The sequence below is a fragment of the Culex quinquefasciatus genome, chromosome 3 (assembly GCF_015732765.1).
Source record: "Culex quinquefasciatus strain JHB chromosome 3, VPISU_Cqui_1.0_pri_paternal, whole genome shotgun sequence".
NCBI classification, from domain to species: domain Eukaryota; kingdom Metazoa; phylum Arthropoda; class Insecta; order Diptera; family Culicidae; genus Culex; species Culex quinquefasciatus.
Window position 1 is genome coordinate 136,694,428 of NC_051863.1, and position 15,212 is coordinate 136,709,639.

General features: G+C 39.7%; 2 protein-coding genes and 1 pseudogene across 2 annotated transcripts; all 3 read right to left on the minus strand.

The window, feature by feature from the left end:
• Window positions 1-985: 985 nt before the first annotated feature.
• LOC6043137 (carboxypeptidase B) lies at window positions 986-2,480 on the minus strand. The gene is made up of 5 exons (XM_001856118.2): window positions 2,413-2,480; window positions 2,146-2,343; window positions 1,798-2,076; window positions 1,497-1,737; window positions 986-1,436 (listed from the first exon to the last, which is right to left on the minus strand). Exons 1-5 carry the CDS (start codon window positions 2,478-2,480, stop codon window positions 987-989), a joined length of 1,236 nt encoding a protein of 411 aa, XP_001856164.2. The 3' UTR covers window position 986.
• Window positions 2,481-7,438: 4,958 nt separating this feature from the next.
• LOC6043138 (carboxypeptidase B) lies at window positions 7,439-9,059 on the minus strand. Its single transcript, XM_001856123.2, has 5 exons — window positions 8,878-9,059; window positions 8,611-8,808; window positions 8,270-8,548; window positions 7,957-8,197; window positions 7,439-7,901 (listed from the first exon to the last, which is right to left on the minus strand). Exons 1-5 carry the CDS (start codon window positions 8,952-8,954, stop codon window positions 7,452-7,454), a joined length of 1,245 nt encoding a protein of 414 aa, XP_001856169.2. The 5' UTR covers window positions 8,955-9,059; the 3' UTR covers window positions 7,439-7,451.
• A 3,890-nt stretch (window positions 9,060-12,949) lies between these two features.
• On the minus strand, window positions 12,950-13,825 carry LOC119770352 (annotated as a pseudogene).
• Window positions 13,826-15,212: the final 1,387 nt, after the last annotated feature.

Here is a 15,212-nt window from a genome sequence, read left to right on the forward strand (position 1 = left end):
CTGATCATGGATGTCAATGCGGATAAATGAACATCAAATCCATTTACGGAGGATGCTGTTTCAAGAGACTGTGAAAGAGTCTGGATGTGAAATTATGATGTGAAATTCGGTGATATTTGTATTTTTTATTGGTGACACAGTGCTCTTATATTATTATTATTTATTGTTCAAATGTACCCCGAACAACTTTCTGTTGTATGCAAAAAGTTTTCATTATCTTTTTAAAAAGATTCTTCTACAGATTCAACACCAGCAAAGCATCCGGATATATTTGTTTGGAGTGGAGATATTCGGTGCTAAGGTACACTTCCACTTCATCTGATCGGCCTGTTTTTGTCAAGAATCTGGGGTCTGCCGATCGGGACCCCACCTGGCTGTGTCTTTTGAAGATTTGCTGTTCCTTGGTGAGAGCTTTCCATAATTTTTTGCTATTTTACTATATTCCCCTTTATTATAATATAATATTATAAATGCAATACCCCCCTACCCCTTTCTCACTTTCCCATTCCCCAATCCCAATTTCTCCAACCCCAATTTCCCCATTTCCACTTCCACCCTAAAAATATAAATAATTGCCAATTTACACTAACACACCACACCCAACTTATTCGGAGCGTTTGGTACGGTATGTCCACGCATCCTTCCTCCCCTGTTGATTCTGTGAAATGTGGTCCGTTTACAGAATCTGTCTCTGCGGTTAATGCAACGCAGTAGGCCTGGCCGCTTTAATTTTTGCTATACATTTTCGGGGTAACTCAGATGTTATGCAATTATTAATATTGACAAGAAAGAACTTGGGGCGTAATCTAACTACAAGTTCTTCCAGGATGCTTTCTTCGGACTGGCTGCGCTTGTGTTCGATTAGATTAGATTAGATTAAGAGGGCATTCATATTTTGACCGAAAAGATATCATTCAAAGTAGCAAACCAGGTAGCACATTCTGCTGGATTGCTTCCTTGTGAGTGTATTTATTGTGTTGTCAACATCAAATATCTCCAGCCATCGATCGGAAGATTTCGAACGTCTCACTCGCAACCCGGAACATTTCCGAGGCCGGCAGGTCAAACCCTTGGTTACCACCTCCGGTCAGCTCCAGCGTAAATCCGTACTTAAATCCGGCCTCCCCAACCGCATAATCGTCACTAACTCCGTTCGCCGTGTACAAAATCTCGGCGCTATTACCGACAATGTAATCGGGTCCTCCAACGGCCAACACAGCGGCCCGGGCCCGTTCGCCCATGGCAATGTGTTCGGCGGCATTCGAAACCGGGACGAAAGGCAACGTGTAACCGAACGGGTACAGGATCATGTCACCGAAGGTGTGCACCGCCAGGTATAGCTCCAGGTTGCCTGCGTATCGTTTCATCAGGCCGACAATGGCTTGCGTTTCGAGTTCCGACTCGGGGTTTGGACCAGGGAAGGATTCAGAACAGGTCTGGAAAAAGCGGCTTTTGTTCAATTGAAATTCAATCGTGTTGCCGTAAAAGATACTTACGATAATGCCCGAAGCCCATCTGTAGTTAAAGTTGCGGTTAATGTCGACTCCGGTGCACAAAATCGACGCCGGGACGCGGTTCTTGCGCCACATGCGATTGTTTGTGCGGGAGAACTCGTATCCGTCAGGGTTGCCAATCGGAATGATCACCCAATCCTTCTGGAGCATGTCGGCGTAAAGGTCGTTATGTTCAATCAGCTCGTGGATCAGGTAGACTGTTGACATGATGGCGGCCCATTCACTGAAGTAGAGAAAATCTGAACCAATTCAATAAATAAGACATCTTTTCATGATATCTTACCGCGCATGAACTCCAGCGTCGATGAAGATCACGGGCTTCGTTCCGCTGACCTGCCCGTTCGTGGTGGAGATGGTAACGGACTTGATGTCGCGACCTTCGTGCGTTTGACCAACGGTTTCAACCTTCACCAGATTTGGGAACGCAGCGGCCAGCCCATCCAGGTACTGATAGATTTCCTCCGTAGACCAAAAGTGGTCAAAGTCAACCGTTGCCCGGTCAGAAGTTGCTCCCTTGGTACGACGGTACTGCAGGTCGTACTGACGTTCGGCTTCAATTGTTCTGCAAGGAACGTGTTAGCCATGTAGAAACCCTCAATTTCAGTGAAAAATGCTCTCTAATGTCACTTACGCTTCAACATCGGGAATGATCAGCTCGTTGGCAATTTTGTTGACGGTCAGAAAAGCCTCAAACTTTTCCTGAAGCGCTGGATGAATCATAATTCTTCGTCCGACGTTGTCCCAGAAATCAACTCCATCCACTTCCCGCCATTGTCCCAGAAGCTCATGCTGACCACGATTTGCGACATCAATTTTGTACACTTTGTAGCTGTAAATGAGAACACAATATTAACACTAAGAAAAATCACTCAATTTGTAACGTTTCTCTTCACATTACTCTCTATAAAACACTTGTTCTGCACTGACGAGAGCCACTAGGGCAAGGACTGCAAGAAGAAGCTTCATTCCGATGTTCAGCTTTAAATCACGAGCAACAGAATGGCTTTTGTTCGTAAGATTTGTCCAATTTTTATAGACATGGGTAATCTCGAATGCTGATTTTAGCGTGCCTAAGATAATTTATGGTGAATGATTTTCCTGAGAGGTGATTTACTGACCCTGCAGGCATTTTCTAGATTTGAGAATTTTATTTTTGTTAAATTTGATTGTGTTGTTTAATGTTTAATTATAAGATAATGTATTCTTAAAAAGTTAGGATTTCATTATTTCAAAGACGTAAGTCATATAAGAACAGTAAAATCGAGGGTTTCCCAGACTTCACTTATCTTACTACAAACATAGTCTCGATCCTTATCAGGCGAATAAATTGTGAGGGAATTTTGGGTCAAAGCATTCAGCAGTTGCCTAGGGCAGGGTTGAGGGATCCAGCTTCAGGATTTTGAAAAATCTTTGGAAACAAGCTTTAATTTGATAAAGTTTTTTTTCCTTACTGAATTTACCAATAAATTTTTTTTTGCTTTGTTAAAAGTTTAAATTAATTTGGTAGTAAGTAATTAACTTTAAACGCTTCAAAACTTCGCCCTAATTTAACATTCCTTCAGTATTTGTGCACATTTTTGTCGTTACCTTGCTACTTTGTCGCATGTCGATTTTGGGCCAAATTACAGCTTTCAATGCTCACCTATTATTTACCTACCAATACTTTCACAGATCCCTAAAAAAATGACTTCAGTCCTTAAACATTTAACAAAAACCGTAAAAACCCTTGTTACTGCTCCTGGTCGCATAAATGTCTCAAATGCTTTTTCATCACTACACAAAAATTATGCTCGGAGATTATGGCTGATTTAAAAAAAACAATTGGTACTTCAAATTAATTTCTAAAAAACACAATTTTTCATTTTAAAGGAGTTTTATCTAATTATAAAAAAACCGACGGTTTTGTTTGAACGCGAATCAGTTCAATACGGAGCGTCGGATCGAGGTGAGCAACTCTCTACGAAATCGGCCGATTTCGACCATTTTTATTTTTTGTATTTTTTGATTCGACTCAAACTTTGTGGGGGCCTTTCCTATGACCAAATAAGCTATTTTGTGTCATTGGTTCACCCATACAAGTCTCCATACAATTTTGGCTGCTGTCCATACAAAAATGGTATGTACATATTCAAACAGCTGTAACTTTTGAGGGAATTTTATAATCAATTTGGTGTCTTCGGCAAAGTTATAGGTAATGTTGAGGACTTTGAGAAAAAAATAGGTTCACGGAAAAAATTGCAAATTTTTATATCAACTTTTTTTCACTAAAACTCAATTTCCCATAATACGTATTTTTGATTTTCGAGATTTTTTGATATGTTTTAGGGGACAAAAATCCGCAACTTTTGAGCCATAGAGAAACATGGTCAAAAATCTGCCGCCGAGCTATGATTTTTTGAAAAAATAGTGATTTTTGGAAAAATCTAAGTTTCATGCAAAAACAAGTTTGACATTATTTTTTAATGCAAAATTGAATTTGCAATCGAAAAGTAATTTACAGATTTTTTGATAAAGGGCTCCATTTTCAAGATATAGCCACCGAAAGTTTGATTTTAGCGAAATATTTGCAGTTTTTCCATTTTTAAAAATAGTTACCATGAGTGACCATTTCAAATTTTTTTTTTTAAAGTTCAGAAAATTTGCTATAAAATTGTCTAAAAGACATTGAGATTGGATTGAGATACAGCGGCTTAAAGAAAAAGAAACACGAAAATTGAAGTTTTCTAAGTCTCACCTAAACAGCCCACCACATTCTAATGACGATATCTCAGCAACTAATGGTCCGATTTTAATACATGAAACATTTGTGAAATTTTCCGATCTTTACAAAAAAAATATTTTGAAAATTTTTAAATCAAAACTAACATTTTAAAAGGGCCAATCATTGAATATTACGCCCATTTAAAATGCTAGTCTTGATTTAAAAAATTTCAAAATATTTTTTTCGAAAAGATAGGAAAATTTTACAAATGTTTCATGCATTAACATTGAAAATCGGACCATTAGTTGCTGAGAAATCGTCATTAGAAAGTGGTGGGTTGTTTTGGTGAGACTTAGAAAACTTCAATTTTCGTGTTTCTTTTTTCTTAAAGCGGCTCTTTCTCAGCAATCAGAGGTCCAATCTTTAATGTCTCTTAGACAATTTTATAGCAAATTTTCTGAACTTTTCAAAAAAAATATTTTTAGAAATGGTCACTCATGGTCACTATTTTTTAAAATTGAAAAACTGCAAATATTTCGCTAAAATTAAACTTTCGGTGGCTATATCTTGAAAATGGAGCCCTCTATCAAAAAATCTGTAAAGTACTTTTCGATTGCAAATTCAATTTTGCAGTAAAAAATAATGTCAAACTTGTTTTTGCATGAAACTTCGATTATTTTTTTTCCAAAAATCACTATTTAAAAAAATCATAGCTCGGCGGCAGAATTTTTGACCATGTTTCTCTATGGCTCAAAAGTTGCGGATTTTTGTCCCCTAAAACATATCAAAAAATCTCACAAATAAAAAATACATAATTTGGGAAAATGAGTTTTTGTAAAAAAAATTTTGATTTAAAAATCTGCTATTTTTTTCCGTGTACCTATCTTTTTCTCAATAATACTCAACAATACCTACAATTTTGCCGAAGACACCAAATTGATCAGAAAATTCACTCAAAAGTTACAGCTGTTTGAATATGTACGTACCATTTTTGTATGGACAGCTGCCAAAATTGTATGGAGACTTGTATGGGTGAACCAATGACACAGAATAGCTTATTTGGTAATAGGGAAGGCCCCCACAAAGTTTGAGCCCAATAAAAAATTCAAATAAAATCCATTTCCGGTTTGGTAGAGAATTGCTCACTGTTTACTTTTCAACTCCTGATCCTTTTATACCGGTATTTTCGAAGCGGAGATTAATACTTAGTTAGTAAGTTGTCTTTATTAACGAGCCTTTCAGCCATAGACGCTGGTTCGGCTCGGGAGATTAATACTTATAATAAGGGTACAAAGATTTTTTTTTAATTTCAGGATGCACTACGCAATTTGACTGGAGTGTTGACTCTTGTTTATAAATTAAATTAAATTAACTTTAAAATGCAAAATAGTTACAACTGAGGCTTATTTTTATATGTAACGTTTTGACTTTTAAAGCGAATATATTGAAAAAAATATATTTTAATATAAGCATGATCATGCCCATATTTTTATAAGGAACATTGCATGATAAAAGTCTGTTTTGCAACTTTCAATAAGGATCATTGATTGTAAAGAACTCATTTTTATCATCTGATTCAACAATTTTTCAATCTCACATGACTAAAGATCAAATAAAAAAAAAGATTTTCTATATTCCATATTTTAACGGTCAAAATTGATGAGGATGAGGGTAATTGAAATTCGATTGATGAATAGTATAAAACAAAGTGCAGAAAACATTTACAATCTGTACTTTTTTCATGTCATTCTCAAGGCTATTTCAACATATTTCATGCTCCGTGAAATATCGTACTTCAAAATTATGTTTCCCGTGAAATTTGCAATTTTTGAGCGTGAAAAATCACTAGTGCGTCCATCCCGGGAATTCCCGGGACAAAAATCTCGGGATTTTTCCAAAACCGGGAATTCCCGAATCCCGGGATTTTTCATATTTTGTCCCGGGAATTCCCGAAATTAAAAACATATCAAATTTTGGTCTAGAAATTCAGATTTGGTTGTGGAAATTAGTAATCGATAAGCATTTTAAAGCATTAAAATTTTTATTCGGCATATGACAGCATTAATTTGGCAGGGAAAATTGTTAAATTTTTTGTTTACAGATCCGCAAAATGCTTTACGCCTTAGATATTTTCTACTAAATTTTATTTATTTAAAAAAAAGACTTATTATTATATTCACGTTTATTTATGACTTTAAACTTGAAAAAGCATAATATTTCAAAATTATTTAACTTTTCATCATAAACCGGCATCTGGAGCAAATCAGGAAAAAGTAACGAATTAAGACAGCTGTTTAAGCTAATTTGTTTTTGAATAATGTTCTGATTGTTTTGATTGATTTTGATTACAACAGGAACAGATCAAAACAATTAGTACACAAATTTCCAAATTTATTGCTCTAAAATCTCCTGTACCTATTCAGACTGCAGTCCTGATTATCCCCAGTTGGTAGTTGGTTGGTAGTGACTTAAAGATAATTTTCAAAATATGTTTTTAAATATGTTTTTAAATATAAAACATAAAATTCGAAACTTATCCAAAGTGTTACATTGTCTGGTATAATTTTATTTCTTGTTGTTTTAGACACTTTCAATGAAATTGTATAAGCTTTTGTAGTTATATTATATAAATAAAAAAATAAAAGAAATATATTCAAAATTCTGGTTCAATTAAATTCCAAAGCACATCAAAGAACACATTTTTAAATTGTGTTTTAAACTATCTAAAGACTGCTGTCCATGTTCAGATTGAAGTGTAGCTTATCACCATTAACAGTTTTGAGCTAATTCTATGATTTAAGCTAGAAAAACGTAACAAATATAATGAAAACATAGATTTTATGACTGCTGCAAAAATTTCCCGGGATCCCGGGAATTCCCGGGATTCAAAAAATATTTTTCCCGTTTCCCGGGAAATTCAAAACCCGGGAAAATTGGACGCCCTAAAAATCACTAAGCCTAGTACCTAAGTCACAGTGAATTGCTTAGAGCTTTGCAGAGTAAAGTATGAAAATCTGTTTTGAAATGGAAAATTTATTCAATTTTCAAACTATTAATGAGTCTCACATAGCCTAAGAAAACAATAATTTTAATACTGGAACCCAAAAATCAACTCACGGAGATTTTGTATTACCCAGACTCTTAAAAAATGTTTATAAGTTTCACGAGAATTTCGAAGATATAGATGAATAATACAAATTCAATGTATTATGTTGTAAAATTACTCCTGTATTTCCTCAAACATCTCCAGCCATCGACCGGAAGATCTCAAACGTCTGACTCGCAACCCGCGACAATTCCTCTGCAGGCAGATCAAATCCTTGCCTACCACCACCGGTCAGCTCCAGCGTAAATCCGTACTTGAATCCGCCCTCTCCGAGAGCATAATCATCGCTAGCTCCGTTCGCCGTGTACAAAATCTCTGCGCTATTACCGACAACGTAATCGGGACCACCAACGGCCAACACGGCGGCACGGGCCCGTTCGCCCATGGCAATGTGTTCGGCCGCGTTCGAGACCGGGATGAAGGGCCACGCGTAACCGAACGGGTACAGGATCATATCGCCGTACGTGTGCACCGCCAGGTACAGTTCCAGGTTGGCAGCGTAACGCTTCATCAGGCCGACGATGGCTTGGGTTTCCAGTTCCGACTCGGGCGATGCTCCCGGGTAGGTGTCGGAACAAGCCTGAAATAGAGAGGTTATCACTAAATGTTGAAAAAAAGTTATCAAATCATCTTACATTGCTGCTCGCGGCCCACATGTAGTTGAAGTTGCGGTTCAGGTCGGCACCGGAGCAGAGAATCGTCACTGGGAAGCGGTTCTTGCGCCACATGCGGTTGCTAGTGCGGGAGAACTCGTATCCGTCAGGGTTGCCAACAGGAACGATGACCCAGTCCTTTTGGAGCATGTTGGCGTAAAGGTCGCTGTGTTCGACCAGCTCGTGGATCAGGTAGACTGTGGACATGATGGCGGCCCATTCACTGAGGTGGAGACAATTTGGACAAGTTCAATAAATAAGACATCTTAATGAACATTATTTCATGAAATCTTACCGCGCATGAACTCCAGCATCAATGAAGATCACGGGCTTCGTTCCGCTTACCTGTCCGTTCGTGGTGGAGATTGTAACGGACTTGATGTCGCGACCTTCGTGCGTTTGACCAACGGTTTCAACCTTCACCAGGTTGGGGAACTCAGCGGCCAGCTCATCCAGGTACTGATAGATTTCCTCCGTAGACCAAAAGTGGTCAAAGTCAACCGTTGCTCGGCCGGAAGTAGCTCCCTTGGTACGACGGTACTGCAAGTCGTACCGACGTTCGGCTTCAATTGTTCTGGAACCAATGCAAATCTTCTTTTCACACAAGAAAAGCTAGACTTCAACGAGTCTACTTACGCTTCAACATCGGGAATGATCAGCTCGTTGGCGATTTTGTTGACGTTCAGGAAAGCCTCAAACTTCTCCTGAAGTGCTGGTTGGATCATAATTCTTCGTCCAGCATTGTCCCAGAAGTCAACCCCGTCAACTTCACGCCAATGTCCAAGAAGTTCAAGCTGGTCACGACTTGCGACATCAATTTTGTACACTTTATAGCTGGAAATGAACACACACAATTGTGAAACTCAAAAATCACAAAATTTACCACTTTTTTCATCAAATTACTCTCTATAAGAAACCTGTTCAGCGCTGGCGAGGGCCACCAGGGCAATCGCCGCAAAGGCCACCAAAAAGCTCCTCATCCCGACGTTCAGCTCAATCAATCACGAGCAACACAATGGCTTCTGTTCGTACGATTTGACCAATTTTTATAGACTTTTGTAATCTCGCCGATGGGCCGTTGTAAGCTTTAGATAATTTATAGTGAATGGTTTTTCTGGCAGAAATTGTTTTGTCAACCCTGTAGGATATAATTATAAACATCTTTGATAATTCAAAAGTTCAACCAAATTTGGAAAAAAATTATTAAACGCGTGAAAATCTAAATTTAACTTTGAGATATTTCAAACGGACAAAATCATTCCATCGTATAAGAACGGTAAAATCAATGACGTACACAACAATCGTGAATTCCCAGACGGCTTCGCGTGTTTAATCTCAGGAACACCTTGTCGATTTCTTATCAGTTGAGGAAATTTCGTCAGCATTTTGGGTGACTGCATTCAGTAGTACATATGTTGTGGTCAAATTGAAAACTGGGCCATTATGCCAAATCAAGAATTCCGAGAAAACGCGTTTTAGTGTTCGTCACCGAATCTTCTCAAAGGCAATTTCATAGGGGAATGGGATATCAGCCGTTGGACTTTTCGCATCGACAGCCAAAACTAAACACTCAAAAAAGAAAAAAAAACAAATTATTCGCTCTACAGCACTGCCTTGGCGTTCTCGATTGCGAGATTCCTACTTGAAACTAGGTGTCCGAAGGCTTGATTGTTGAGGCAATTGCAAACCCCCTTTTTACACCTTAGCTTCCATCCACCCCGGGATTCGAACTGACGACCTTTGGATTGTTAGTCCAACTGCCTGCCAGCGACGCTCGAGTCGGGGTTCGATCCCCCGTCCTTTGGATTGGTAAGCAAAAATGCTAACCACTACGCCATCACGGTTTGGCGAGCTATGACTGTATTGCCGAATAAATGAAACGTGTCCAAAGGCTCCGTCGGTTTCTTCTCCGCGCAGCTCGAAAATCAAACCAAAAAATATTTCGTCAACAAAAATCTGCATGAAAACCTCTAGCGTTTGCAAAACGGCAACGAAAAACTTCATGAAATCTGCCTAACTGCCTGAAAATCAACAGTTTTTCATCACAGCTACTCGAAATCTTTGATGTTTTGTTTCGAAAACATTAGTTTTTAGGCTGGCGCGGAGAAGAACAAGATGCCCCGTCGCCGGCGAGATAGCCAATTTTCTTTGAATCGGCAATAATTAGGTATACTGTTAATATCAAAATATATATGCGCTGGGTCCTTGTCCATTTGACAAGGGTTCGGAAGTTCTAAATAACGTTTGAATCCGATAGGGGGATGGCGTCGCTATTTTTAGACCACGTTTTCCACTTTTTCACATCGAAACCGACTACTTTATCGACTTCATTTTGCTGGGCGAAATAGGACGCCGTCCATTTTTTAGACGATGACTCAGCACTTTTCCATTCTTGCACTTAAAAAACCAGATGTTGAGCTTGTCGATAAAAGCTGAAGTACCTCGCGATCGGCTAGCCAGCGTTGAAATGGGTCACCGGAGGCTCGGCAGAGCTTAACACCTTCCAAATGCATATGCGAGTAATTTGCATGTACAAAATAGAAAAAAGGTGCAAAAAAAAAAAGAAAAAAAAAATGAAATTACAACTCAAATTCTCAACATTGTAACGAAAAAACGGTATTAAAATGCATTTTACACTAGATTAGTTGTTTTGCAATCATTAGTTTTCAAAAATGTAAGTTCTGACAAAAACAAAAAAAAAATGCGAAAAAATTGTATTGTACACTCAACCCCACCCCCCCCCTCCCCCCCGGTGATTGGTCACTTTTTCGTTTGACACTTTTTTAGTTTGTTTCTCGTTGGTTGGTCAAAATCAAACGAAAAAGTGACGAACTGTCACTTTTTACACGGCGCTCACGCACACTAACAAAACAAACTTTTGGTAGTGTGTGTGAACTCCGTGTAAAGTTCGTTTGACAACAGTTGGTGTCAAACCATCGGGGTTTGAGTGTATTGTTCTTGAATTAACCCAAACATGCTTTAAAATGATTCCAAACGCAGGGGCATGCATTTTCAATTGACTTCAGCTAATTGCACTTACATTTTCATTGACATTTTAACTAAGGGTTAAGCACTTCGAGTATACCACATACCGCGTATGGCGCGCGTACCATACGCCAGTGTTGGTATTATCGAGGCTCTCGCGAGAAAATTTTCTCTCTCTCGAGTTCTCGCCGCGAGTCTCGAGCTGCCGAGAGAAACTCACCTATTGCCCGTGCTCTCCTCCGCTCGCGAACGGGCTTTCTCGCGAGCCAGAATTGCCCGTTCGCGAGAAGTTGAACGTGTTAGAAACGAACAAAAAACAACACAGCGATTGAAGTTACACTTCTATACCATCGCCTGGTTCGTATTCATACGCCTGATACACAAATTGCTAGCTTGGGACGAACGTCTAGCACGAGGCGCTCGCGAGCGCTCGCGGCGAGAGCGAGAACGCGAACGAAAATGCGAGCGCGAGCGAGAAGAGAAAAGTACTACAAGTTCTCTCCCTCGTTCGCGAGCGAGAAATGCTTTCCTTCTTCTCGCTCGAATTCCAACAATGCCATACGCGCATAATACTGGCCTGATACTGGCGTATTATGCGCAACTTTTGGACACGATTTATATCAGTGTAGTTGTCAAAATCGATCAAAATAGTAAACAAGGCTAGACACAAGACAAGTTAATTCGTCGCTAACATTTCAATAAGCGCTATGTCTCACGCAAAGCCTATGTTTATGACGCTTTTTGAAATGTTAGCGACGAATTCGGCAATATGAAAAATTAAAGATTTTGAAAAAGGATTTGTTGCTAATTCTGTTGGCAGTTCATCCGCATTTTAGGACGGAACCGAGCAGTGATTATTTGACTTCCATCGGCCAAATGATTATATTTTTATTAATTCAAACGGATAAATGGAAGGAATCCTAATCCAAGCGCAAAGATCCGGGAAAATTGTCTGCGCATCGTTCACCGTCTCGACCAAGCTTCCCATGCGCCAGTGCCAACGAACACCGCGGGTTTGGTTTTCTAGCTTCGGTACGTGCCTGAACCCATTTTTGTATTGGTATCTTGGTACATCGTACCAGCGCACCACGACACTCTCGGCTCGCCCCATCGGTTTTGTGTCTGGCACTCACCCATGGCATGAACCCAGCGTGCCGTGGTACGTGTCGTGGTATTAAACTCGTTTTGTACCGCCAGCGCGTACCACGGCACGTACCTCGGCTCGTAACGAGTGAAGCACCTTGGCTCATATACCGGGTTCATGCCATGGGTGAGTGCCAGACACAAAACCGACGCGGCGAACCGAGAGTGTCGTGGTGCGCTGGTACGATGAACCAAAATACCGCACGGTGCAGGGAAGCTTGGTCTCGACCATGATAAAGGAGGATTCTACTTTCGTTTTTCCTTCGTATCAGGGCGTTCAGGATCTTTCTCTATGGTTGCGGAGGTTCTTTTGTTCGGCGATATTTTCATTGAGTTTGTTGTGGCTGGCGGTGAGGACTTACTGGAGTTGGGGGAAGTCGAGTTTGCGCTTTTCCTTAGTTGGCAAGTTGTGAGCGACAAACATTCGACAAACATGAGTGCGGATTAGGAGTTGTCAACGACTTTTTTCAGGTCAAAAAGTTTGGTTTGGAATTGCTCTTTTTGTTCGAGCAAGGGCTGGAGCGCCTCAAACTTTTCATCGTGTTTGGCGAGGATCTCCAAAACCTGATCCCGTTCTTGATTCAGCTCGACGATCTTCTTTTATGTTTAAGCAACTCAGACACCTCTTTAAAGTGGCCTTCCGGTACGACGAATTGCCTCGCCACGACAACTCCGTCTTGGGAACCAACTCAAATGAACCGTCTTTCAGGTCAAGAATCTGGCTACAGTTCTGCGTATTTGGATGCTTCGACGAACTGTGCAACAGCATTTTGCAACTCGCCGATAGCATTGCCGTTCCCCAGCCAAAATAATATTCAGGAATTTAATCAGTAGGTACTTGACAAAATGTAGACAAAATCCTAAACATCCACTTTTATTACAAAAAAGAAGAAAACAATTTCGAAATCTAACCGAATGGGCAACAAGAAATAACGACTGATGGAGACGGTGTCCTCTGTTTAATGGAATGTAGAGGAATTAACCAGCGGCATCGTGCTCGTCACACAGTACCAGCGGAAACGTTGAAGCCCTTGCCGGTCCAGTTGGTGTGCAAAAACTTGACCTCTTTGCCAACCAGCTCGTATGTGTGCGCCACAATGTAGTCCCGCTGGGCCTGCAGCAGATTCGCGGACAGTCGCTCCGAGCGATAGCCATCGAAGAAGACACTGGGACGCCCGGCTAACGACCTCACGCCACGACTGCTGGTTCTCCACGATTTCGTTCTTGAAGAAGTTGTCCAGCAGCAGATGCGACATCGCCGGATTGCGCACGAACGCGTTCCGAATGTTTCCGAGGAAGACACTGCAGATGATGCAACCTCCATGCCACATCAACGCGATTCCATCGAAGTTCAGGTTCCATTTGTACTCGTTGGCGGCCTTGCGCAGCAGCATGAAGCCCTGGGCGTACGAGACGATGTTGGCACAGGTCAGGGCGTTGCGGATGTGCGCGAGGAACGCCTTACGGCCGGCAACGTTAAACTTGGGGGCGGGCCGGCGAGTTGCTTGCTAGCCTTGGTACGTTCCTCCTTTAGAGGGACAGGCAACGCGAGAATACGGCCTCGCCGATCACTGTGACCGGAACTCCGTGGTGCAGAGCAGCGATCGCCGTCCACTTGCCGGTTCCCTTCTGGCCAGCCGTGTCCCGAATACGCTCCAGCAACCAGCAAAGCAAACTGAACCTAACAATAAAAAACAGCATCAGAGTTTGACGTTGAGAAATGTCAAATCTTTCCACACTGAAATAAATCTTCTTAATAATGATTAATACTGAAGTCCATACCATACGCACGATATCGAGTATGATACTGACTACATACACACTCCATACACACCTCAGTATCAGAAGTGATTTGCCCTTAGCATTTTAAAGTTTTTTGAGAAAAAAACTTAAAATAAAAGTTGTATCAGCCTTTCTTTTAATGTCAACTTCGAATTCTGCGACCCCATTTCACTTAAGTTTGAATGGTTGTTTGCCTTAAAAATTACCAAATGCAATTTTTCAATAGTTCATCACCACAATTTTGGCTTCCATCTTGAATTTTAAAATTATAAATAACTTTTGAGTAGTTTAGGGGTCATACTTAAAGCTCAAAAATAGAGCACTTCCATTAAAAATATGCAAAAGATATTTTTTGTTCGTGATTATTCAAAGTGATTTTTCCGAGGCTTTCGGATAATCTAGTCTGGACTGTATTTCGAAAACTGATTCATTTAATAACAACAAGACTGTTATAAAATGCATTTTGAAACACTTTTTTCATTGAAATGTTGAAACCACGGCGTTTATTTAAATTTAATTTATACGAGTCAGAGTCAAAGGACATAAACTTAAAAAAATATTCACATTGGCCGTAAGCATTTTAACAATTAACTTTAAACTCTTAACAAATTTTGCAATTTTTGAACACAGATCAGTAATAGACGTTGAAGTTGAAATTTGAAACAAAAAACATCACAAAACTTGTCACGAAACATAATTCGTTACAGTTATGGTACGCTCAAAAATAAGCAAAATATCATGCAATGTATGAAAATATGTTATGCAAAACTTCGACGTCTTTTACTGCTCTAAATTTAAACATTGTTAAAAGATCAAAAAGGTTCTATTTGGTTAAAAGTACGATAAGTTTTATTAGGTTTAAAATAGATAGTTTAAATTTTTTCTTAAAATAAACATTTCAATTGTGGTCATAATTTTTTTTTCGCACCTTGATTTTTGGGAAAAAAATTGAAAAGAGAGAGAACAAAAACTTGAAGTTAATTTGGCATTCCTCTTAACTATAATGATGATTTTGTTAAAATATTTGAAAAATCAAGCTTTAATTTTAGTTTTTCTTATTTGTATATTTATTTACCATGAAAAAAGCCACTTTGCATCATTAGCTTTTCCATACAAGTCCCCATACAATTTTGCGGTCAATTATTTAAAAAAATGGCAATGGAATACAGAGCCGAGAAAATAGTTCCACCGAACTTTATTGAGAGCTCAATGCTAAACTCTTCAGAGTAATGCTACCAACTCATACTATCAAAACAAATGTGGTCATTCGTGAAGGGGTTGCATACATGTAAATTGTCAAAAATGTCAAAGGTTGGTATGCGCACACA

Bases quoted from the DNA above. Each gene is read 5' to 3' on its own strand.
- LOC6043138 (XM_001856123.2), bottom strand. From the start codon at position 8,954: ATGAGGAGCTTTTTGGTGGCCTTTGCGGCGATTGCCCTGGTGGCCCTC. The intron at 8,809-8,877 runs GTAATTTGATGA...GTTCATTTCCAG, and splicing joins GAACAGGTTTCTTATAGAGA to CTATAAAGTGTACAAAATTG. The intron at 8,198-8,269 runs GTAAGATTTCAT...TCTCCACCTCAG, and splicing joins GATGCTGGAGTTCATGCGCG to TGAATGGGCCGCCATCATGT.
- LOC6043137 (XM_001856118.2), bottom strand. From the start codon at position 2,480: ATGAAGCTTCTTCTTGCAGTCCTTGCCCTAGTGGCTCTCGTCAGTGCA. The intron at 2,077-2,145 runs GTAAGTGACATT...CGTTCCTTGCAG, and splicing joins ATCATTCCCGATGTTGAAGC to AACAATTGAAGCCGAACGTC. The intron at 1,738-1,797 runs GTAAGATATCAT...TCTCTACTTCAG, and splicing joins GACGCTGGAGTTCATGCGCG to TGAATGGGCCGCCATCATGT.